The sequence below is a fragment of the Engraulis encrasicolus genome, unplaced genomic scaffold (genome assembly GCF_034702125.1).
Source record: "Engraulis encrasicolus isolate BLACKSEA-1 unplaced genomic scaffold, IST_EnEncr_1.0 scaffold_53_np1212, whole genome shotgun sequence".
NCBI lineage: Eukaryota > Metazoa > Chordata > Actinopteri > Clupeiformes > Engraulidae > Engraulis > Engraulis encrasicolus.
This window is the reverse complement of record NW_026945852.1, coordinates 430,984-457,926: the sequence shown is the minus strand read 5'-3', so window position 1 is coordinate 457,926 and position 26,943 is coordinate 430,984. Positions and strand designations below refer to the sequence as shown.

General features: G+C 42.7%; 1 protein-coding gene across 1 annotated transcript in view; it reads right to left on the bottom strand.

Moving 5' to 3' along the window:
* Positions 1 to 26,943, bottom strand: part of LOC134444378 (NACHT, LRR and PYD domains-containing protein 3-like) — a 42,701-nt gene that overhangs the window by 6,129 nt on the left and 9,629 nt on the right. The window contains exons 3-7 of the mRNA XM_063193713.1: positions 23,392 to 23,565; positions 16,800 to 16,973; positions 15,273 to 15,446; positions 10,212 to 10,385; positions 788 to 961 (exon numbers count right to left, since the gene is read on the bottom strand). Coding sequence (XP_063049783.1) covers positions 788 to 961; positions 10,212 to 10,385; positions 15,273 to 15,446; positions 16,800 to 16,973; positions 23,392 to 23,565 — 870 coding nt within the window. The remainder of the gene's footprint in view (positions 1 to 787; positions 962 to 10,211; positions 10,386 to 15,272; positions 15,447 to 16,799; positions 16,974 to 23,391; positions 23,566 to 26,943) is intronic.

Below are 26,943 nucleotides of genomic sequence, written 5' to 3'. Positions count from 1 at the left end.
TTAATAGCTATAATTGTCCATTCGCGTCGCGACATCTACCGTCAGTTTTTCTCTACAACAAGCTTCAGAATGTTGATGAATCTTTAGGCCTACGTTCTTTTTCTTATGGCGGGAACCGAACGTAAATAAAAAAAAAAATCCCACAAAGCAATGCTTTACTACAGTTGTCTCAAACAAAAGCAAAATATAAATAGGTAGGCTATAGTTTTTTTTTTTGTATTATTTTGAACACTTTTACATCATTGGAATATATATTCAGGAAAAATACAACATGAAACATAATGAGACCCACCCATCAATATGCCACCGTCCGTGTGTAATGTATGGCAGTGTCAGTGGTATAAATAGCGAAACGATGATTATAGGACGCAGTTTTGAATCGAACTTTGAACGCAGACAGTGTGATATTTGCTTCATAGATCCCAGACATATGATTATGGGGCCGCAACGAGCATTGGAAGGGCCGCGAAGGTTATCTAAAAGGCCGCGGCCCTTCTGGCATGTGCCCAAATGCCAGACTGTCCAGTCCGTCCCTGGTCATAACATGATGCAGACAAAATCAGACACACACGTTCCATGATGCTCAACGTTCAGAGCAGTAGGAAGTGATATACACGCACGCACGCACGCACGCACGCACGCACGCACGCACACACACACACACACATACATTCACACCCATATACCTAGCAGATAGCCACACTTCAGTAGTCTGATGGTGGTGGGTTAAAAACTATTTCTGAGTTTTCTTATTAAACTTCATTGAGCTCGATGTGTCTGTGCTCACCTTAGTTCATGTAGTTTACATTCTGGATTCCTGAGTAGAGCTGATATCTTCTCCACTCCCGAGTCTCCAAGTTTATTACCAGTCAGATACAGCTCTCTCAGGTGTGAGGGGTTTGAAATCAGCGCTGAAGTCAGAGCAGCACAGCCCTCTTCTGTAATACTGCAGGACTGAAGCCTGGAGAGAGATAGAGAGATAGATAAAGAAGAGGTGGTAGAAGGGAGTGGAGACTGAGAGGTAGTCTGTGGCCCACTGTGTTTGTGTATATACATGTTACGGAGGGTAGTCTGTGGCCTACTGTGTTTATGTACATGTTACGGAGGGTAGTCTGTGGCCCACTGTGTTTACATGTTACGGAGGGTAGTCTGTGGCCCACTGTGTTTGTGTATATACATGTTACGGAGGGTAGTCTGTGGCCCACTGTGTTTGTGTATATACATGTTACGGAGGGTAGTCTGTGGCCCACTGTGTTTGTGTATATACATACATGTTACGGATGTTAGGGTAGTCTATGGCCCACTGTGTTTACATGTTACGGAGGGTAGTCTGTGGCCCACTGTGTTAACATGTTACGGAGGGGGGAGTCCCTTTGGCACCAAATAAAATGACTCCCACACCCCGTGCTGCCATGAGCATCTATGTCCATGTTCATGTATGTGAGCAGGTTGTCTCCTGTTCAGATATCTGTGGTCACTGATCTTATTATCAAGACACGGTGCCTTAGATATGTACACTCACTGCCTGAAATGTGAGTGTGTGGAGTATGAGGTGAAACTAACCAACCAAGCCCCACCCCCTACTTCCAGTTTACCAGGTGAGCAGCCCACACCTCCAAATAAATGGCTAATACAATAGAGTAGCAAACTATCAAACGCTATGTTTGGATGAGTAATCTGTAATATCAAGGAACTATAATGTAATATAATTGTATCTGTAATATGAAGGAACATGTCAACTTAAAGTTGCACTCTTAAGTGTGTGTGATACCTGCGGCATGCCCGTCTCAAAATCTACAGACTAGTAAAAAAAATGAAGTCCCCTCGCGGTGTGAATATTCTTCATCTAAGATAGACAGGTCATCAGCTGGGAAAATTAGGCCTTTTGTCCTACCGCACTTTTCTCTGTGGATTCCTGACCAGAAGCCTTATTGGAAGAGATTAAAACATGGGGCCATCTACATTTTTGCCCAAAATTCAATATGGCCCCGTTTTCCCAAATTACTGGTTTTCATGCATTATAATATAATATAAGTACTATAAGGTGATATTCATGACTATTTTTTAGCACTATTCTGTCCTACAGGTATTTCCTTACATACATGTCTACAAAGGTTGACTAAACAAAATAGAATGAAAATAAAGTCAGCCACCTTGATATCCAAACGAAAGCGCTGACAATAATGATTGAAATGCACATACAGAGTCTATGGCTGCGAAAATTAGGCCTATTGTCCTGTCAGGATTTTCACAATGGATTACAGACCAGAAGGCCTATTGAAAAAGATTCACCAGCTGGTTGCCATCTCAAATGTGCTCCAAAATTCAAAATGTTCTCTGTTTTTCAGAATGGCAGACTTTCATACATTTTTCTCAATACTATAAGACCATAATTATCAATAAAGATAACCTATTGTCAGTGAAATCTCCTATCTACAGACGTGAGTACAAAGGTTGGCAACAGAAAGATGTACATTTCCTATAGACAATACCCTAAGGATTGTTGTCAGAAAATGATTAAATTACACATACACAGTTGGCTGCTGAAAAAAGGCTATTGATCTGCCAATTTTTTCACATTAGATTTCTGACCAAAAGTTTTTCAGGCCTACATTTTTTTGCATAAAGCAAGGGTGAGTGTGCGTGCGTGTGTGCGTGCGTATCCCCCGCTCATCTTTCCCCTGCTCTACAGTGTCTTTCCCCCACACACTATTCTGCCTCCTCCACCCCCTCACTCATCCCCCCCCCCACACACACACACTATTCTGCCCCCCAACCCCCTCACTTATCCTTCCCATGCTACTCTGCCCCTCCACCCCTCACTCACCCCCCACTATTCTGCCCCCACGCTCAACCCCCCTGACTCATTCTTCCCCCACCCCCCCACAAAATACTCGCCCACCCCCCACCCAATGTGACAAGTTTGGCAGGTCAACACCCCCCCCCCCCCCACACACACACACTCAACTTACCCCCCCCCCCCCCCCCCCCCCCCCACACACACACTATTCTGCCCCCCCGAACCCCCCACACACTATTCTGTACCACGCACTGATGAAGGCTTGTTAGCCGAAACGCGTTTGCTTTTTGGACATGGTGGTAATATAAATAAATAATGAGACGCAGTTTGTGAGTGCGGATTTCTTCTTCCTTAAGTTGACACTATTCTGCCCCCCCACCTCCTAATTCAACCCCGACTCATTCCCCCCCAACCCCACTCTGCCCCCCTACCCCCACTCATCCCCTCATTCATCCCCCCGCTCCTCCACATCATTCGGTCCTCCCTACCCCCCCCCAACACACACACACCCTGTCTACTGTGTCTATGTCAGTGTATGTAAAGAAGCACACTGGCCACACACACTTGAGAAAAGCGCACTCAGGCACACATACACACACACACACACACACAAGCGCGCGCACGCGCGCACACACACACACACACACACACACACACACACACACACACACACACACACACACACACACACACACACACACACACACACACACACACACACACACACACACACACACACACACACACACACACACACACACAAACACACAGTTTGGCAGGACAATATGCCTTTTTTTCAGCAGTCCACTGTGTTTGTGAAATTCAATCATTTGACAACATTCCTTTGGATATTTCAAAGTGGCAAGATACAGGGGGTGGACAAAATAACTGAGACACCTTTCATTTTAGTGTTGGAAGTTTAATGGCTCAAGTGGACCAGCCTGTTGGCCAATCTTCATTAATGGCACATTGCACCAGTAAAGTGAAGTGTGGAGGTTCAATTAGCAGGCTAAGAGCACAGTTTTGCTCAAAGTTTTGCAATGCACACAACATTATGGGTGACATGTCAGAGTTCAAAAAGGAGAAATTCTGTGTAACTGTTGCATCTTTGACCGAGACAGCAAGTCTTTGTGATGTATCAAGAGCCACAGTATCCAAGGTAATGTCTGCATACCACCAAGAAGGATGAACCGCATCCAACAGGATTCAATGTGGACGCAGGAGGAACTAAATGACACTAAAATGACAGGTGTCTCAGTTATTTTGTCCACCCCCTGTATATATATTCATGCCTTTTTCTAGACAACCTTTATACTCACGTCTGTAAGGAGATAAGACAATTTAACTGAAAAATCTTTATTGGTAATTATGGCCTTACAGTATTGAGAAAAATGTGTGAAAGTCTGCCATTCTGAAAAACATAGAACCTTTTGACTTTTGGAGCACATATGGCCCCAAGTTCTAATCTTTTTCAATAGGCCTTCTGGTCTATAGTCCACTGTGAAAACCCTGATAGGACAATAGGCCTAATTTTCCCAGTCATAGACTCTGTATGTGCATTTCAATCATTATTTTCAGCACTTTCCTTTGGATATTGCAAGGTGGCCAACTTTATTTTCATTTATTTTAGTTTAGTCAACCTTTGTAAACATGTATGTAAAGAAATAGGACAGAATAGTGCTGAAAGTAGTTCATCGTTCATGAATATCACCTTATAGTACAATGTAATAATGCATGAAAACAAGTCATTTTGGAAAATGGCGGCCATATTGAATTCTGAGCAAAAATTGGCGTGGCCCCATGATTTAATTTCTTCCAATAGGGCTTCTGGTCAGTAATCCACAGAGAAAAGTGCGGTAGGACGAAAGGCCTAATTTTCCCAGCTGATGACCTGTCTAAGAGTACCAACAGCCAAATGTGAATACGTCTCCAGCAGCACATTAAGTCTCCAGCAGCACGTAAAGTCAGTTTTTCTGATGAGAATTTTTCCAGCGTCTCTCATTTGGCTCCATTGTCCCATGTTGGGAATTCTGACAGCAGAGTGTGAAAGTGGTCTGGAGAGTCACCATTCACTTACAATGACTCATTACAGCATCAGCTGACTCAGGACAGTCATTACATTACATAACATTAAACTTAGCTGACACTATTTAATCCAAAGCGATTTACAGTTATTTAGGTACAGGGTATTGGTTACAGACCCTGGAGCAATGTGGGGCTAGGTGCCTTGCTCAAGGGCACTTCAGGTGACAGTGCTGGTAAGGATGGGATTTGAACCTGCAACCCTCTGATTTAAAGGCCAGCGCTCTATCCATTGAGCCATGGCTACCCCTCATTACTTGCAGGAAGAGAGAAGTGCCACACTCTCTCGAGTTAAGTAAACAGGTTTTTAATGTGACAATGTTTCGGCCTGTCGGCCTTCCTCAGGTCACGTGTGAAATAAAAGGTAGTCCCTTGCCTTTTAAAGGGGAAGCTCAATTGCTCCCACCTGACACATAATTAGCTTACAAACAGGTGTCAATTAGTGTTCTATTGGTTACAATGAAGGAATGGACATCACATTCACATAACAATCAACATAAGTGTTTTCACTCATGGTTCACATCCTTAGTACTACATTCTGTTTTTTTTTTTTTTTTTTTTTACAAAAAAACTTTAGAAAGCAAAGAGAGATAAAAGAGAAAAAAAAGAAAAAGATCAAACTATTACAGTATTACAATATTACAGCAATATCACAATATTACAGCATCAGTCCAAATGGATCATCATTAATAATATCATCAGTTAATCATGGTCTACATGTCAAGTTTCAATCACAATTAACATTTTAAATCAAAGTCCACATTCAAACCGTGAGGTGCTAGAGTTTTAAGATGGTGAATCCAAAATTGCTCCCTTCTTGATAGTAACTTAACAGGTCTAGGTTCCCCCACCCTAGGGGGCAAAGTCACCTTCTCGATTCCAATGTATTTTAATGAAGAAATGGGGGATTAAACTCCACAAAATGAGCTGCTACAGGATAATTTAAATTCTTACATCTAATGGTACTTCTGTTAGCCTGGTTCACACCAGACAGTGTGTGTGTAGCTTTGACGCCCCCTGGCGGAGCAGAGCTACACACACTACCGTCTGGTACACAGCCATAGAGCACGCTCCGTCTCCAACCAGAAAATAGACGGAGCATTTATTTCTTCAATATAAACGGTAACTCACATTGAGGAGTCACAAGACAGATTAGAGACTATTTAACAGGAAGGTTTTTGAAGGAATTTGTTGGTGAGGAGGCCGTGCAGAAGCAATAAATTCTCAGCTTATTTTCTGGTTGGAGACGGAGCGTGCTCTATGGCTGTGTACCAGACGGTAGTGTGTGAAGCTCTGCTCCACCAGGGTGCACCGAAGCTACACATACACCGTCTGGTGTGTACCAGGCTAAATTCTGTGCTCTGCAATCCTGGTTTTTAGAGCTCTAGATGTTTTGCCCACATATGATTTACCACAAGGGCAAGTAAGTAAATAAATTACAGATGTGGTGTTGCATGAAATTTTTCCTTTAATTTGGATATCTTTTCCTGTGTGTGGATGTTTAAATTTGCTGCATTTGTAGGTGTAATTACATTGGGTACAAGATCCACATCGTCTATTCCCATCTGGGATAGGAGTTAACACCGGTTGGGAACTAGAAGTGTTAGGAGGAAGGTAGGAATGCACCAACTGATCTCTCAAGTTTTTACCTCTTTTGTACACTATGAGAGGATGTTCTTGAAATGTGCTTTTGAGTTGGGTATCTGATTTTAAAATATGCCAGTGTTTATTTATGATGCTGCGTAAAGTCACTGATTGCCTATGGTATTCAGTTGAGAATATTATCCTTTTATTTGATTTAACCTTATTTTTTGTTGAAAGTAAATTGGACCTTGGGATGGTTTCTACTTTTTCTATGGCATTGTTCAAAACCTTTCTATGGTAACCCCTTCTTGAAAAGTTGGTGATCATTTCATCGCTGTTTCTCCTAAAATTCTCAGGTGTTTTACAAATACGCTTCACTCTACATAATTGACTAAATGGGAGAAACTGCTCCTCATTACTTACCTTTCAATCCCTGAGATTTGTTTCCGCTCATTCGGCTCCATCAGCCAAAAGTTACATGTGGGGAATTCAGGCAGCAGACAACAGTGGACTTGGGACAGTGATTACTTAGGTACCTTTAAATCCAACCTAGTGTCCCTTTAAGGAAACTTGCTATAGAAAAAAACAGAGGGATGTAATCCCCACCAGGTACTAAAACACTCATTGGTGCATAAAGTCGGATCTGGCAGTATTATTTTAAGAGTAGTAGTTTAAATGCATAGCAAGTTACAGACCACCAGCAATACTGCCATGGACCACTAGTGGGCAGCAGAACACAGGCTGAAAACACCTTTACTTATGCAGACACACGCACACGCACACGCACACGCACACGCACACGCTAAAGTATTGAATTAACAGTACTGTCTGACCTGTGTGCAGCAATGCACCATATTGCAGCGTGTGCCTTGTGTCAGGTGTCCTACCGTATGCAAAGCTGACATACACATGGTAACATGTTCACACATGTGTGTATCCTGCAGCAAGTACAGTATACCCCGGGCCATAGAGGGATGGGAGACTATGAGAGACAAGAAGCCAAGTTCACACACACACATGCAGCTGCATATACGCACACGCACACACACACACACACACACACACACCCCCACACACACACTCATACTGGAATGGACACACACACCAGCTGTTGCTCAACCCAATTAACACTCTCTCTCTAACTCTAACTCTCTCTCTCTCTCTCTCTCTCTCTCTCTCTCTCTCTCTCTCTCTCTCTTCTCTCTCTCTCTCTCTCTCTCTCTCTCTCTCTCTCTCTCTCTCTCTCTCTCTCTCTCTCTCTCTCTCTCTCTCTCTCTCTCTCTCTCTCTCTCTCTCGTGTTTCCATCTCAACTACAACAGTGTTTAGTCTGATGCATCACACACTCTTTATCTCTTTGTCTTACCACAGCCACTGTAGTTTACAGTCTGGATTCCTGAGTAGAGCTGATAGCTGCTTCACTCCAGAGTCTCCAAGTTTATTCCCCTTCAGCCCCAGATCTCCCAGGTGTGAGCGGTTTGTTGCCAGAGATGAAGTCAGAGCAGTACAGCCCTCTTCTGTTATACTGCAGTCATTAAGCCTGTTTGTGTGGGGGGTGGGGGTGGTGTGGGGGGGTAGAGAGTTAGAGAATCATAGACATAGCAGGACACTGGACATTGTGGACACATGCAGACACACACACACCATACTGAGATCAAGACACAATGTATAAACACTCTCAAGCACTGACTGCCCTCATGTGAAGACTATTTGGATGTGGACACACGCACGCACATACGCACGAACGCACGCACACACACCTTAACACAGAAATACAACCACACTAGCACAAGTGCACTTGGCTTCTGCTCAACCCACCCAATTCAAAGTATCTCTCTCTCTCTCTCTCTCTCTCTCTCTCTCTCTCTCTCTCTCTCTCTCTCTCTCTCTCTCTCTCTCTCTCTCTCTCTCTCTCTCTCTCTCTCTCTCTCTCCTCTCTCTCTCTCTCTCTCTCTCTCTCTCTCTCTCTCTCACACACACACACACACACACACACACACACACACACACACACACACACACACAGGGTGAGAGAGAGGCCAGAATATGCTTGCTGCATGACTTTTTACGTGCAAAAACTGTGTGACCGAGTGCACATTACTGTCTGAGCAGCAATGCACCATATTGCACCGTGTGCCTTGTGTCAGGTGTCCTACTGTATGCAAAGCTGACATAACATGCACATGGCAACATGTTCATGCACACACGTCGTCCCCCCCCCCCCCCCACACACCCACACACACATGAGGGTCACTGAATAGGAAAAGGTCCCCACACATGAGGGTCACTGAAAAGGTCCCCACACATGAGGGTCACTGAATAGGAAAAGGTCCCCACACATGAGGGTCACTGAATAGGAAAAGGTCCCCACACATGAGGGTCACTGAATAGGAAAAGGTCCCCACACATGTCATGAGGGTCACTGAAAAGGTCCCCACACCCCGTGCTGCCATGAGCATCTATGTTCATGTATGTGAGCAGGTTGTCTCCTGTTCTACAGTCTGTGATCACTTGCTTCATTGGACAGGGTGTATACCATATGTTACCTGCCTAACTGAAAAGTAAGTATGAGGTGAAAACTAACCAACCAGGCACCACCCCCTACTACCAGTTTAATAGATGAGGAGCCCCACCTCTAAATAAATGGCTAATACACTGGTGTAGCAAACTATCACATTATATCTTCTGATGAGTCACTAGAATTACCTGTAATATCAAGGAATATACATGTCAACTTAAAGTCATCCTCTGCAGTTTGCGTGAATTTGCAGGGTGCCTGTGGCATGGTTGTCTCAAAATCTACACAATAATATAAACAAATGCTGTTTACGTCCCCTCGCGGTGTTAATGTTTTTCACCTCAGAGTACCAACAATCAACACAAATGTGAATACCGCTATGTCTCCAGCAGCACGTGAAGTCAGTTTTTCTCATGAGATTTTATCTCCATGATGCTCATTCTACTCCATCAAAAGTTCCATGTGGGGAATTCTGACAGCAGAGTGTGAAAGTGGTCTGGAGAGTCACCATTCACTTACTAATGACTCATTATAGCATCAGCTGACTCAGGACAGTCATTACTTACCTTTTAATCCTGCCTGTGACCCTTTAAGGACATTTGTTCCTTTAAAGACATTTGCTATGAAACAAACTGGTAGGGAGGGATGTAATACCCACTAAGTACTAAAACAGTCATTGGTACGTTGAGCTGGATCTGGCAGCACACACACACACACGCACACGCACACGCACACGCACACGCACACGCACACGCACACGCACACGCACACGCGCGCGCACACACACACACACACACACACACACACACACACACACACACACACACAGATTGGGAGATGCTTGCTGCATGACTGCATGTGCACAACTGTGTGTGACCGAGTGCACAGACTAAAGTGCTGTCTGAGCAGCAATGCACCATATTGCAGCGTGTGCCTTATGTCAGATGTGTAAAGCTGACATGACATGCACATGGCAACATGTTCACACATGTGTGTATCCTGCAGCAAGTACAGTATAGAGGGATTGGAGACAATGAGAGATAAGAAGCCAAGTTCACACACACATACACGTACTGTAGGTGCATACAGACACATAACTAAACACAAGAACACTGGAATGGACACACACACATCAGCTGCTGTTGCCCCGCACCCCCCCACACACACACACACACCATCTCATTGTTTCCATGATGAACTGTAAGAGTGTCTTTGGTGTCATTACTTACCTCAGATGCTGTAGTTTACAGCTTGGCATCCTGAGTAGAGTAGAAATTTGCTTCACACCCGAGTCTCCAAGTTTATTCTTATCGAGATCCAGGTGTCTCAGGTGTGAGGGGTTTGAAATCAGCGCTGAAGTCAGAGCAGCACAGCCCTCTTCTGTAATACTGCAGTCATCAAGCCTGGAGAGAGGGATAGAGAGATAAAGAAGAGGAGGTAGAAGGGTATATAAGAGACAGAGAGAGCAGGACACTGTTTTGGTTCTGTTACTTAGACCAGGAGGTTTCAACTGGTTCTGACCCAGGGACCACCATTCAGACTAAGCAGTGGTCTACTGTGTGTATGTACACATTCCAGTGAGGGGAGTACCTTCGGCACCAAAGAGTTAACAACTGGTTCTGGCCCAGGGGGTGGAGACTGAAAGGTAGTCTGTGGCCCACTGTGTTTGTCTCCATGTTACAGAGGGGGGAGTCCCTTCTACACCTTAGCAAAGAGTTAACATGAGGGTCACTGAATAGGAAAAGGTCCCCACACATGAGGGTCACTGAATAGGAAAAGGTCCCCACACATGAGGGTCACTGAATAGGAAAAGGTCCCCACACATGAGGGTCACTGAATAGGAAAAGGTCCCCACACATGAGGGTCACTGAATAGGAAAAGGTCCCCCAAACATGTCATGAGGGTCACTGAATAGGAAAAGGTCCCCACACATGAAGGTCACTGAATAGGAAAAGGTCCCCACACATGCGGGTCACTGAATAGGAAAAGGTCCCCCACAGGCACCACCCCCTACTTCCAGTTTAAGGAGCCCCCACCTCCAAATAAATGGCTAATACACTGGAGTAGCAAACTATCACATGATATCTTCTGATGAGTCACTAGAATTACCTGTAATATCAAGGAATATACATATCAACTTAAAGTCATCCTCTGCAGTTTGGGTGAGTTTGCAGGGTGCCTGTGGCATGGCTGTCTCAAAATCTACACAATAATTTAAACAAATGCTGTTTAAGTCCCCTCGCGGTGTTAATGTTTTTCATCTCAGAGTACCAACAATCAACACAAATGTGAATACCGCTATGTCTCCAGCAGCACGTGAAGTCAGTTTTTCTCATGAGATTTTATCCCCATGATGCTCATTCTACTCCATAAAAAGTTCCATGTGGGGAATTCTGACAGCAGAGTGTGAAAGTGGTCTGGAGAGTCACCATTCACTAACTAATGACTCATTATAGCATCAGCTGACTCAGGACAGTCATTACTTACCTTTTAATCCTGCCTGTGACCCTTTAAGGACATTTGTTCCTTTAAGGACATTTGCTATGAAAACAAAAACTAGTATGGAGGGATGTAATACCCAACAGGTACAAAAGAACTAAATGGTGCCTAAAGTGCAGTAAAGTGTAGCTTTAGTTTGAATACATGCAGTGCAGTAGTTTAAATACATAGCAAGTTACAGACCATCAGCAATACTGCCATGGACCACTAGTGGGCAGCAGAACACTGACTGAAAACCCCCTTACTTAGGCAGACACAGACACACACCTGACTTAACACAAACACCCAACCACTGTAGGAAATACAACACACACACACACACACGCACGCACGCACGCACGCACGCACGCACGCACACACGCACACACACACACACACACACACACACACACACACACACACACACACACACACACACACACACACACACACACACACACACACACACACACACACACACACACACAGAGAGATTGAGGGATAGGCCCAGGATATGCTTCCTGCGTGACTGTGTGTGCACAACTGTGTGTGACCGAGTGCACATATTTACTAGAGTACTGTCTGAGCAGCAATGCACCATATTGCACCGTGTGCCTTGTGTCAGGTGTCCTACCGCATGCAAAGCTGACATAACATACACATGGAATCATCTTCATGTACACATGTGTGTATCCTGCAGCAAGTACAGTATACCCCAGGCCATAGAGGGATGGGAGACAATGAGAGACAAGAAGAAGTTCACACACACACACACATGCAGGTGCACATACACATAACTAAACACAAGCACACTGGAATGGACACACACATCAGCTGCTGCTCACACACACACACACACATGGAGAGAGAGAGAGAGAGAGAGAGAGAGAGATAAAGAAGATGTGGTAGAAGGGTAAATAATGAGAGACAGAGAGAACAGGACACTGTTTTGGCACCTTCTGTTACTGAGACCGGGAGGTTTCAACTGGTTCTGGCCCAGGGACCACCATTCAGACTAAAGGGGGGTTTAGAGTCGCGCGTTCGCGGGGGTTCTGCACAGAGAATGAGCCACAGCGCCCCCCTGTGCAGCGACAAAACGACCCCTGGCTGCAGTACACGCATGTTTCTCCCAGGCTGAAATGTCCGTGAGCTGAGCTATGCTTGAAGACGGTGATTGGTCAATGCGCTTACGGCAGTCCGGGGGGAACTCAGCCCTGATAGGTCAGTTGTGTTCTATTCTTCTACCCTACCGCGGAGGTTTGAAGGAAAACGAAAAACACGATGCAGATGACTTGGCAGGAAATCACTGGAGTTTACTTGACAGGGAGAAGAGAAACTGTTTTTTATTTCAGTAGTACAACTTCCAAAAAATCAATTAGAAATATCCATAAAAGGCCATCATGGAAATGATATGTTTGTAGTGTGGTAGTAGCAAAGAAGCCTCTTTGTTCTTTTGTAGTGTGGCAGCTAGCTCATTAAAAAAGGGTTCGCTAATGTCCTGTAGAGTTTGAATGGGTTTGGCTGACAGTTGCTAAGCTAGCTGTTAATTAGATAGGCTATCTATTGTATTTAAAAATGGCTTTTGTTTCATTTAACCACCTCAACTGTAAAACATGAATAAAGAGAGACTCTTGTATGCTATCATCCATGTCTAATTACGCCACAACTTTTTAAATTAATAGCAAGAAGCCTCTTTGTTGATACAGTATATAGTACAAGTAGTGTGGCTAGCTAGCTTCTAAAACAGGGTTCGCTAATGTCCTGTAGAGTTTGAATGGGTTTGGCTGACAGTTGCTAAGCTAGCTGTTAATATGGCCATTAGATGTATTGTATTTAAAACGGCTTTTGTTTGGCATTTTAACCACCTGAACTGTAAAACATGAATAAAGAGAGAATCTTGTATGCTATCATTCATGTCTAATTACGCCACAACTTTTTAAATTAATAGCAAGAAGCCTCTTTGTTAGTGGTAGAATTACGTTTCAGGTGGCTAGTCAACTAGCTTTGAGTTTGTAATGACTGATTTAGCTGGCTAGCTACTACTAGGCCCCAGGTGTGAATGGCCATTCATGCTGTCTATTGTCTTTTAAAATGGCGTTTGTCTTGCATTTAATCTCATGTAGTACTTGACCAAAAATAAACTGATGTTGTACCATCTAATTATGCCCCAACTTTTAGAAGTAGGCTACTAGTGGAATATTACGTTTTACATAGCCAGCTGATTAGCTTTGTGATTCATTCTAGGGACTGGGCTCAACTGAATGAGTTAGTTCGCCCCCTGTTGTCACGGAGGTGAATTGACGTCATTAAAATCTCCTCCTCCCTCCCCCCTTGCCCCACTCTTGAATTTTCGGCGGGAAAAAAAACACCACGCCCTTTCGCACGCATTCGCATGTAGGTCGACTATGAGGCAATACCCCCCGCTGACAGTACGTCTATGCTTTACCCCGCAATCGGCACCGCGTGACTATGCATCAGCCTTAAGCAGTGGTCTACTGTGTGTATGTGAAGAGTTCAGATGCAAAACCCCCTAAGTGCCTTTTCAGAAAATAATCTTAATTCATTTTTATTTAATACAATGCTATCAAAATTGCATGTTTTTGCATTTTATTTATGTAATATAACTATTAATATGTATTATCAAGTACATGAATGTAAACCAAACCAACAACAGGGTTCTCTAAAAATATAGAAGTGCAGGTCTTCAGAAATGGAGTTAGGGGGTTTTGCATCTGAACTCTTCATGTACACATTCCAGTGAGGGGAGTCCCTCCGACACCAAAGAGTTAACAACTGGTTCTGGCCCAGGGGGTGGAGACTGAGAGGTAGTCTGTGGCCCACTGTGTTTGTCTCCATGTTACAGAGGGGGGAGTCCCCTCTACACCTTAGCAGAGAGTTAACATGAGGGTCACTGAATAGGAAAAGGTCCCCACACACGTCATGAGGGTCACTGAATAGGAAAAGGTCCCCACACATGAGGGTCACTGAATAGGAAAAGGTCCCCACACATGAGGGTCACTGAATAGGAAAAGGTCCCCACACATGTCATGAGGGTCACTGAATAGGAAAATGTCCCCACACATGAGGGTCACTGAATAGGAAAAGGTCCCCACACATGAGGGTCACTGAATAGGAAAAGGTCCCCCCCCCCCCACACATGTCATGAGGGAGACTGAATAGGAAAAGGTCCCCACACATTCATTGTTTATTCACATCACACACACACACACACACACACACACACACACACACACACACACACACACACACACACACACACACACACACACACACACACACACACACACACACACACACACACACACACACACACACACACACACACACACACACGGATTGCTTGCTGCACACAGGGAGATGCTTGCTGCATTACTGCATGTACACAACTGTGTTTGTTTAACCAAGTGCATTTACTAGAGTACTGTGTGAGCAGCAATGCACCATATTGCACCTGTGCCTTGTGTCAGTGGTGTCATACAAAGCTGACATAACATACACATGGCAACATGTTCATGCACACATGTGTGTATCCTGCAGCAAGTACAGTATACCCCGGGCCATAGAGGGATGGGAGACAATGAGAGACAAGAGGACAAGTTCACACACACACACACACACACACACACACACACACACACACACACACACACACACACACACACACACACACACACACACACACACACACACACACACACACACACACACACACAACCATCCTATTGTTTCCATGATGAACAATAATAGTGTTTAGTGTGCTTCCTCACACACTCTTTGGTGTTATTACTTACCCCAGTTCCTGTAGTTTACAGCCTGGATTCCTGAGTAGAGCTGATATCTGCTTCATTCCAGAATCTTGTAGTTTATTATCACTCAGATTCACATGTGTCAGGTGTGAGGGGTTTGTTGCCAGAGCTGAAGCCAGAGAAGCACAGCCCTCTTCTGTTATACTGCAGTCAGGAAGCCTGGAGAGATATAGAGAGAGATGGGGGGGGTCAGAGAATCAGAGTGACTAAGCACAAGCACACGCATACGCACACAGGCACACACATTGGTTGAAGTGTTCTGAAGGTTGTATGAAGTGTTGTGCTCCAAAACTGCACTTCCGCCCCTTGTATATATGTTGTATGTTATAAGTCAAATGTCCTTGTATTATTTATTTATTCTTTGTGTAGCCCATATGTGTTTTTAGACTCCATGTTATATGTCATGTGTCTTGTGTGTTTTTTATGTAAGGACAGCCATCTTTCATTTTAAACTGCAAACCCAGTTTACCTTCGGGTACCAATAAAGTTGAACTGAACTGAACTGAACTGAACTGCACTGTAAGAAACACACCTCCCTGGCGCGGAGGGGAAAGGGAAAGGGCATCGGAGATTGTTACATTGTAATATGAAAAAAGATATAAACTGACATGATTTAAAATGTGCATTAAGTGTAGAGAGGTCGACATTTTGTTTATGTGATGGAAATTTCGCTACCAGTCTGCGCTACGATGACATCCTGCGACTTGTGAACCTCGTTCTAGTTGGTGTGATATGTTGCGTTTCTTGATAAAAGGACACAAGGTAGGATGACCTGGTTTGCGCGGTGCCCATGGCATGCTTGTCTCTAACTCTACACCGTAATGAAAAAATGTTGTTAAAATAAACTTGATGTAAGACTGTTTTTCATCACGGAATGCCAGCAGTTGATACAAATCTGAATACGGTAAATAAAACAATGTTTTCAAATGAGAAGTGTTTCCCACGACCGCGCTGCCAAAAGTTGCATGTTGGGTTTGTTGGGTTTTCTGATAGCGGACCGTGGAAGTGGTCGCAAGAGCCTTCATTCACTTACTAAGGACTCGCATATGCACTGCAACCCTGTTTGCATTTGTTTGCTTACACGTCACATTATTTTAGCTGCGTGTTATATGCCTACAGCTCATGCTGTATGTGAAGTATTAATCTAAATTGAACCACACACACAGACACACACAGACACACATTCTGCACAACTGTAATCAAGAGTTTCTATGATGACTCCAATTGGGTTGAGTCTACTGCAGCACACACTTTGCTTTCTTTGCTCACCAGCTCACTCACACACACACACACACACACACACACACACACACACACACACACACACACACACACACACACACACACACACACACACACACACACACACACACACACACACACACACACACACGCACACACACCTGTAATCAAGGCACTTGCTAGCTGTAAAAGTAGAAGTGTAAAAGTGTTTCCATGGTGACTATAACAGTGTTTAGTCTGATGCATCACACACTTTGTCTCTTTGCTTACCACAGTTCCTTTAGTTTACAGTCTGGCATCCTGAGTAGAGTAGAGAGCTGCTTCACTCCAGAGTCTCCAAGTTTATTCTTTTCCAGATTCAGACCTCTGAGGTGTGAGGGGTTTGATGCTAGAGCTGAACTCAGAGCAGCACAGCCCTCTTCTGTTATACTGCAGTTAACAAGCCTGGGGGAGAGTAAGAGACAGAGAAACCAGGACACTGGACATTTTGGACTCATGCAGACACAAGCCACCCTGCACACAAACTGTTCAGTCAGCCTCCTGCCCTCTGGAAAGAGGTACAGGTGCCTCCACATACACCAAGCAATCAGGAGGCTGAACACTCAACCCACTCTCCCACCAATGACCCCCCCACACACACACACACACACACACTGCATTGTGACTGCATAATCCTACCTGCACTAACACACACACACACACACACACACACACACACACACACACACACACACACACACACACACACACACACACACACACACACACACACACACACACACACACACACACACACACACACACACACACACACACACACACACACACGTTACCACTGCTTATCATGCTGTTATATTTGAAATGACTGCACATCCAACCTGCACAAACTCAAAACACGCACGCACACACACACGCACACACACACACACACACACACACACACATGCACGCACGCACACACACACACACACACACAGACCAGGGCCGTAACCAGACATTTTCAAATACCGAGGTCAAATACTGTGTGCTGTACATTTAGAATGCTTCAAACAATTCAGTCAGACTCTTAAGTTTGTTTTCATAAATCACGGCCTTGAGGATAAATGAGGTTGGAATATACAGACTGAAACATGAAACATTTTATATTACTGAAATATGACTATATGACACACACGCACGCACGCACGCAGGAAGACACGCACACACACAGACCAGGGCCGTAACCAGACATTTTCAAATACAGAGGTCAAATACTGCATGCTGTACTGCATCAGTGGTGGACGAAGTACACCAGTTATGTACTTGAGTAAAAGTACAATTACCTTGCATTGAAAACTACTCAAGTAAAAGTGAAAGTATTCACCTCACTTTTTTACTTGAGTAGAAGTACAAAAGTATCTGCCGTCAAAAATACTTAAGTACTAAAAGTAAAAAGTAAAAACTTAAAAATGAAGCTTTTGGTGCAATTTTAATATTTAAGTGTTGTAGGCCTAGTTTGGTCATATCTAATTCAATATCCTCTGATTTGCATAGGCTATACCAACATGTTAGAACTAGGCCATAACAGGCCTTAGAAACACTGTCCATGGATGTTATAGCATCAGAAGTTAATTTTCACCTCTCTAAACATTTAATACTGACCCTAACATGCCCAAAAGAACACATGAAAGGGCCATTAATATTAAAAATGATTAGGCTGAAATTGATTATATGCCTATTAGAACAACTACTACAATACCCCCCAGCCGTAGGCCTACAGTCCAGTATAGGCCTACTTATTTGTGACAGCAAGGAGTTAGAGTAGTAGCCAATAAAGTACTTTATAATTTATTAATAATAATAATAATAATAATTTAATTTTTATAATTATTATAGTTATAATTATGGTTTTGGTAGACTTCTTCTTCTTCTTCTTCTTCTTCTTCTTCTTCTTATTATTATTATTATTATTATGTAGTGTTTGGTTATGTTAATTGGCTTAGGCCTATGTATGGACAAAACAGATTTCTTGCGATTCTAAGCTACCTTTAAAGATAGGAACATCTTCATATAGACCTACTTGTAATGGTCTCTATTTGCTAGATGCCAATAATTTACAATAGCCTACTTGATACAACTTAATTGGAACACTTATCTGTCTGGTCATGAAAAAGCCTTTTGTGCCTGTGCACATCACTGGGCCAATATTTAGCCAAAGTCCACTTTTTTCTCTTTTTTTTACTTTGTTACTGTTGTTTTTTACAACCTCACTTTGGTGGTATTGCCAGTGCTTTTCATATCCACTGTAGCCTACTGACCTGACTTAAAGGAAAGGATTTGTGTTGCAAGGATAGGCCTACATGTTGCATGTAGCCTCACTTTGCAACATGGTGGGCATGGCAATCCTCATGTAAAGATGCAAACCCTTTACACAAGCCTCTTTTCCATAAAGTTGAAGCAAATCATTTTTTGGTGACAGGGGAGTCTACTAGACAAGTAATTGATATCCCCAACTACTTCAGAAAATACTGCAATATATTGAGGGGAAAGAATGCTATCACGGAGTTGTGCGCCTGGATGGTTTGGAATAAGCAGCATAGGCATCCTGTGTACTTGACTCAAGAAACCAACACGCTACAAAAGCGGCAATTACGTGACTCCGTGACTCTCAGTCATAACACAGATATAGCACAGTAAGTCAAATAAGCAGTAGGGCCTACATTAAGTATCAATTAGCTGATTATTCAGTTCAAACTCGAAGCCTATCTGACAAATTTCGTCTTGTCAATGCAGCCTGCGAGCTAAACCTCTCCCCCCTCACACAACGAATACGACGTGCAGATTAATACACTCTAACAACGTTATTGTCGCCTGCTTTATTGTCTTGCTGTGCTTTCCGCATGTTACTAGAAAGTACCGTTTCTTCTTATTTCAATTCGTCTCGCAAGTCTCAACAGTGGACACATCAGTGGTCTTGCTCTGCTCGCTTTCCTTCTAAAACTAATTCTGTACAGTAGAGCGTGTTATCACGTGACACATTACAACGAATCACAATGGCGAATCTCTGAGTCTGCCAATCGAATTCAGTTTCACTTTCTTCACACAAGGGTGAAATCTCAGATTTCATTTGACCAGGGCATTAAAAATTAATTAATTCACCTGACGTGTATCGCCTTAAATTAAAAAAAAAAGGAACGAGTAAGGAACGAGTGTTTCTGTAAATGTAACGAAGTGAAAGTACTAAATTTCGCTTTGAAATGTAGTGAAGTAAAAGTATAAAGTCTTACCAAATAAAAATACTTGAGTAAAGTATGAAAGTATGAAAATGTTACTTAAGTACAGTAACGAATTACATTTACTTCGTTACTGTCCACCACTGACTGCATGCTGTACATTTAGAATGCTTCAAACAATTCAGTCAGACTCTTAAGTTTGTTTTCATAAATCACGGCCTTGAGGATAAATGGGGTTGGTATATACAGACTGAAACATGAAACATTTTATATTACTGAAAAAAAATACAGAGGACATGACCTCTGTGTCCTCAATGGTAGTTACGGCCATGACACACACACACACACACACACACACACACACACACACACACACACACACACACACACACACACACACACACTGCTTTCCATGCCTTTTATGCTTGAATGACTGTCCTGAATAACTAGCTACCAACCCAAATGTAAATAATAAACACACAAAACACTTTAGCTGTCTAGCTGTGGCAAACTGTTATTTATTTCTATGTGCCAATACTATTACCACTAAAGTAGAATGTCATACTAGGACAATGTAAATATGTGCACATTACAAATTACTTACTCCAATATTTATTAATGTTTCCAATGCTGCTATTACTATGTCAGAATTGTCATACTAGAACGCATATTGAAAAATGCACAACAAATACCTCTTTAATATATGTTTTCTACATTTCTTCTGTTGTCCAGTTTTGCACTTTAACACTAGAACTACCAGGATTTTTCTGCCTACCTAGAAGTACCAGAGAGGGGTCATTTGACCCCGCAGCTTTTACCTAATACACTAATCACTCATTTTGTTATGGTAATGAGGCTGTTAGGGGCCGTGTGTGGGGTGAGGGGTGAGGGGGTCACACCTTACAGTGCTAACAGCCAAGACAAACAGGGACAGACAGCTTCTTCCCAAGGGCTGTCAGCCTCCAAAATCACCACAGGTAAATAGCAACTTGCATGAAGATATCAGCAGCAAAGACAGATAGCACAGTTTGGCAGACAGTGTGTTACAGTTTTTCTCAATTGGTTTGGCTCATTTCTTGAAACTGAGATGTCATTCTCAAAACATGGACAAATCCCAAAACTAATTTGCAGTTCCTCACAACAGAATGGCATTTATCATTGCTTTCATCAAATTTCAAATGCTTTTGTACATGTCTCAATCATTTAGTACATCCTTGCAAATGGCTATGTACAAGTATCCTACAGTTAACACAATCAGCTTACATTTAGTAGAATTTTCAAATGAATGTACCTTGCTGATCTATCCCAATTGGTTGATTCTCAGTGTAATGGTTGTCCTGAAAACATGTCAGCACATTTTCTTCATATAAGTCATCAATGAATGTGTGAATGTCCCATGTGATCATGACGAATCATATGGCTGCAACCAGATAATGGTTGAATTACAGTTTTTCTCGATTGGTTTGGCTCATTTCTTGAAACTGAGATGACATTCCTATAACCATCAGGTCATTTGGCCAAACATTCTTACACTTCTGCACAACAGTTCAGATAACTAGCAAAATGTCATATACCTCCCAAAACACCTCATTCTTGCATCAGCACTAAACCGTCTCACATATAAATAGTCAGTACCATCAAAATGGCATAGATCCTTCTCAATTGCTTTGGCTCATTTGCATTCATTTAGTCCTTCTGTCAAAATAAACTGGATGGTTCAGCATAACTATATGGATCCTCATCACTCGCTCATATCACCCCAAAAACAGTTTACCCATGTGTCACAGCTAAATTTCTTCCCCACATATATCATCAGTACCCCCAAAATACATTGTCCCTTTGCCATTGTGTAAGCACTGCCAGTCAAAATGGTTAGGTGTTTTATCTACGTTCAGCTAACAGATTTCGACTATGTATAAAAATGAAAAAGTGAGTGAAACCATTGAAGTTTGACAACACAGATAATTTACCAAGGACATTTATCAGTAACTTTCTTTACTGTAAATTCATATACAGAAAGTAATGCCCATATATCACAGGTTTCTCATGGGTTTGGCTCATTTCTCAAAACAGAGATAACGTTCTCAAAATAACATGGATAAATGCCAAAGCAACTAGCAATTGTTCAAAACAGAATGTCGTTTGAAAAAATGTCATGAAATTAGCCAAATAACAGAGGAAACTGTAGTATACACGGTTGTAAAATTATTTTCTACTAACTAGTAAAGTTACAATACCATCTGACCTGTCATGTATTTACTATGTAATGAAATTCTTAAAATATGATGTCCTTGACTGTTTTGGGAATTGCGTAGACCACTTTGCATATGATGACTTACACAATGAAATAATGCTGACGTGTTTTGGAGAGGGCAACCATTAGACTGAGAGTTGTCTAATTCGTTTAGATAAGCAAGGTCAATTTATTTGGAAAATGTGCTAAATGTATGCTGAATGTGTCAACTGAAGGGTATTTGTACATATCCATCTGCAGAGATGTACTAAACATTTGAGACATGTACAAAGCATTTGATATCTGATGAAAGCAATGAAAAATGCCATTCTGTTTTGGGAAATCGCAAGTTGGTTTGGGGATTTGTCCGTGTTGTTTTGAGAATGTCATCTCAGTTTCGAGAAATTAGCCAAACCAATCGAGAAAAAAATTAACGTGTGAATCTCCCATGCCATGTGACCATAATGACTCATGTGAATGCAACCTGGCAATTGTTAGATGGATAAATACCAGTGCATGTGGACTACTGCTTCATTTCCCTCAAGAATTTTGTGGTGAAAGAAGCTCCTCTCCAAGGAACGAAGATGCAGAGATACAGCACTCAACAGGCATTGGAGATCCACACACGCACACACACAGAGAGATACACACACACACACACACACACACACTCTGTGTCTCAAGTGACAGCTGTGAGCTGCTAACAGCCACATTTCCACAACAAAAGGAGTGTCCACAGGGGGTCCAAAGGGTCAAATGACCCCCTTGTGGGGCTTTTAGGTAAAAAGGTCAATTGACCCCTCCGTGGTAGTTCTAGTGTTTTAAATGTCTGTATGTGAATTGTATGGGTACTGTACTGTATGTGTACTGTCTTTGTCTATACTGTCTATGTCTATACCTAAAGTATGTCTATGTCTGCATGGGAAAGTAAGAAACGTAATATTAATTATTTGTATGACCAGTGTAAAATTGACAATAAAGCCGACTTGACTTGACTTGACTTAAGACTGTAAAGGCGTTTCTCCAAACGCCAAGTGAGGCAGGTGGCAAGTTGTTCCGACGCACTATCCAAGGTTTTAAGCAAGCACAGAGAGTTGAATAAAAAGAGATGTTGTTGCTTTACTCAAGTGGTCCGGTTGACTTATCAAATCAAATTGCTGTTCCAAATAAACCGAAAATATAGCAATTTGTCCAAAGTAAGTTTGGACTTTACCATCTTTACCATCCTACCTGTCGAACACACAGTGAGTGGCCTAAAAAATCAAATATGGCTCCTACACAGACCAGACTTAGCTCACATTTCTGCATAACTGTAATCAAGACCTGCTAGCTGTAAAAGTATAATTTCTAGTGTTTCCATGACGACTATAACAGTGTTTATTCTGATGCATCACACACTCTTTGTCTCTTTGCTTACCACAGTGTCTGTAGTTTACAGTCTGGCATCCTGAGTAGAGCTGATAGCTGCTTCACACCAGGATCTCCAAGTTTATTACCATTCAGATGCAGATATCTTAGATGTGAGGGGTTTGAAATCAGCACTGACGTCAGAGCAGCACAGCCCTCTTCTGTTATACTGCAGTTAACAAGCCTGGGGGGGGGTAGAGAGTCAGAGAATAAGAGACAGAGAAAGCAGGACACTGGACATTTTGGACTCATGCAGACACAAGCCACCCTGCACACAAACTGTTCAGCCTCCTGCCCTCTGGAAAGAGGTACAGGTGCCTCCACATACACCAGAGCATGGTACTGTCCCGCCGCACTGCTCCCTTGGGGCGCCCTTGAGGGCTGCTCCCTTGCACGGGTGAGGCATAAATGCAATTTCGTTGTGTGCAGTGGAGTGCTGTGTCACAATGAAAATGATCGTTGGAGTTTCCCAATGGGCTTTCACTTTTACTTTACATAGTCTACTTTACTTACCACTACTGTTATTAATAAAGCAGTCAACATTCTATCATAAATTAAACATCTTCCTCCTCATTGGGCCTACATTTCACCCGGTACAGATGAGCACCTGAGTAATATTACCCTGCAAAGTCTCCTGAGCACTTTAAGCCCTTTAGTATCTTCCTCCTCATATTGCCATGCCATCTATAGGATAATAGCTGTATAAGGTTCGTGTGTGCACGTTGGGTGTGCGCACATGTGTGTGTATTGTATGATGTACACTTGCTCCACTACTACATGGCTATAACTGGTGAATGCTGATTTCTGTTCTTATGACACACATACTTAGAGCACAGGTTCTGTATTACAAGTTACGTATACTGATCAAACTCAACTAACTTGAGATTCTTGATTCTGCAGTGTGGGTCCTCCAGTAGAGCGCAGAACTGCTTCACTCCTGAGTCTCCTGGTATCTTCCCAGTTAGATCCAGCTCTGTCAGCAGTAAAGGGTTTTCATGTAGAATTGAAGTCAGATAGGCACAGGCCTGGTCTGCAGCATCACTCTTCAACATCCTACAGAAACAACAGACGAATCACTAATTTCACTCACTTCCACACTAATGCTTTTCACCAACACTCCAAACACACATGCGTATACACTGGGCCACATACGAAGACAAATCGAACATATTGCACACAAATGCATATATACACATATTGTACAGACATTATGATAGATCGAACATGTTACACAGCTGTGTGTGTATTATACTGTATACGCTATAGTGGGTAGTGTAATACTGTACAAGACACAATATAAAAATATAATTTTAAAAACAAAAGTCCAAAACGTCTTAAGAGGTAGAAGGTGATCTGATGTGATAAGGTGCCATGTGGTAAACAAAAGAAAGTTGGAGTTGTATAGATTCTGTATTCTGTATAAATACTGTATTGGACGTGTCCTGGGGGAAGACTATCCAGTGCTATGGGAGTCCCTTAGTGCAGTGATCATCCTGGATGGGGCATTTGGGAGGTTTGGTTTTGCTGCCTCCACAAGGGGATTGGCAGGTGGATCATACACTTCAGTCCCCTTTGATGTGTATTATTGAATGAATGTATGACCTTGGGGACAAATGACCTCTGTAACCTGGCTGTCCTAAAGGAGATGGACTGGCAGGGGGATCATGCACTTCAAGTCCTCTATGTCTGTAGCTAATCAACCCCTCTGATTGATGATGGTGTGCATGGAGTGGCTGGCCTTGTCCAGACTGATGATGGTGGTGTGCATGGCGTGGCTGGCCTTGACCAGACTGATGATGATGGTGTGCATGGAGTGGCTGGCCTTGTCCAGACTGATGATGATGGTGTGCATGGAGTGGCTGGCCTTGTCCAGACTGATGATGATGGTGTGCATGGAGTGGCTGGCCTTGTCCAGAATGGAGTGCAGTCTGCTGAGGGTTCTACTCTGTAGTGAGAGTCTCCAGTTCCATGCCCACCACAGACCCTGCCTTCCTCATCACTCACCAAGTCTCTCTCTAATGCTACCACCTCATCAAGAAGATGGACTGTAGTCTGTATCTGATTAGACTCTTCTGGTTGATGAAGTGCAGTGGCTGGAGTACAGTCTGCTGAGGGTTCTGTAGTGAGAGTCTCCAGTTCCATGCCCACCACAGACCCTGCCTTCCTCACCTCTCAAGTCTCTCTCTAATGCTACCACCTCATCATACTACAACATAGAACAACACACTGCCATACCTGTAACAGATTAACATACAGCACTACTACTAATATCCCTTCTCCAATATCCCGCATTCCCAGCAGTATACACTATGTCGTAATGTCATGATACACATTCATAAATGCATACATAGAACAACACACTGGCCACAGTATAAATGCAGATACACCTTCCCAGGCTGTCCAGATATCCAGCGTCTCTCTTTCTAATATTACCACCCCATCAAACCACAGCACAGAACAACACACTGGCCACAATATCAATGGGTGGTTGACGTTTAAGGGCGTAATGCAAAAAAAAAAAAAAAGGTTTTTCAAATTCCTTAAAAAAATGATGGATAAAAAAGAAAAAAAAAAAAGAAAAAATAACAAAGCACTTGGTGGTCTGTGGAATTTCACCTTATTTTTGCCATTTTTGGGAAAATGTGTCCTGCATCAACACATAACATAGGCATGTCACACCGCAGGAAAATGGAGTCACACCACAGGGAATTCACTGCATTATGGCCATTTTAATCCTTTTGTATACATGACTGACATCTGAGCTCATGCTAACTTGATAATGATATTGTGTTTAATCTTAATATGTGTTTTCATCTATAAAAAAAACTTTTTTTCCTCCTATAAGAGCAGTCACACCACAGGACACCATAAAATGAACCTAAGCATTGCCTGACAGAAAGATTGCAATATGAAGACATATTAAGAGGTTAAGAGTCACCTTAAACTTCCAATCCTAAGGGTGGCAACAGAATCAAGCAACTTCTAAAGGGACAGTGGTAACACTTTATTTTAGGGACACATCTATTAGCACTAATACATACAATATTAATGCCTAAGGCATGTACTAAGCAAAATAAGACAGTTGTTAAGCATGTATTCACAAATGTCTTGTTCATGCCCAATTAGGGATTTATTACTAATATAACCTTAGTAAGGACCAGTAAGCCTATATTTCTATTTATTAGTAAGTAGTAAGTGGCAGAATACAATGTGTATAAGCTCCCGACACACTGTGTGAACAAACCCTGAACAGTGTGAAAACAGATGCAGAATAAGGGTCCCTATTCTAAAGTGATGCATTGGTCAGCCCAGATGGCTCAGGGCCTCTGCACTACCAAAGTCCTAGGGCCCCCACACCACCCAGGCCTGCACTACCTAGCCCCCCCCGATCTACAAAGTGTAAGGGTATATCAAATAATGAATACTTACCCAGCTGAGTCATCTAGTTTTCTCTTGTTCATATCAATGAGAGGGAGGTAACAAGAGCCTATATATAGCAAGGATTGAACGTACACTTGTCAATGGCGGTGGGTTGGTGAGATGTAATTTTTTTTCATGTACC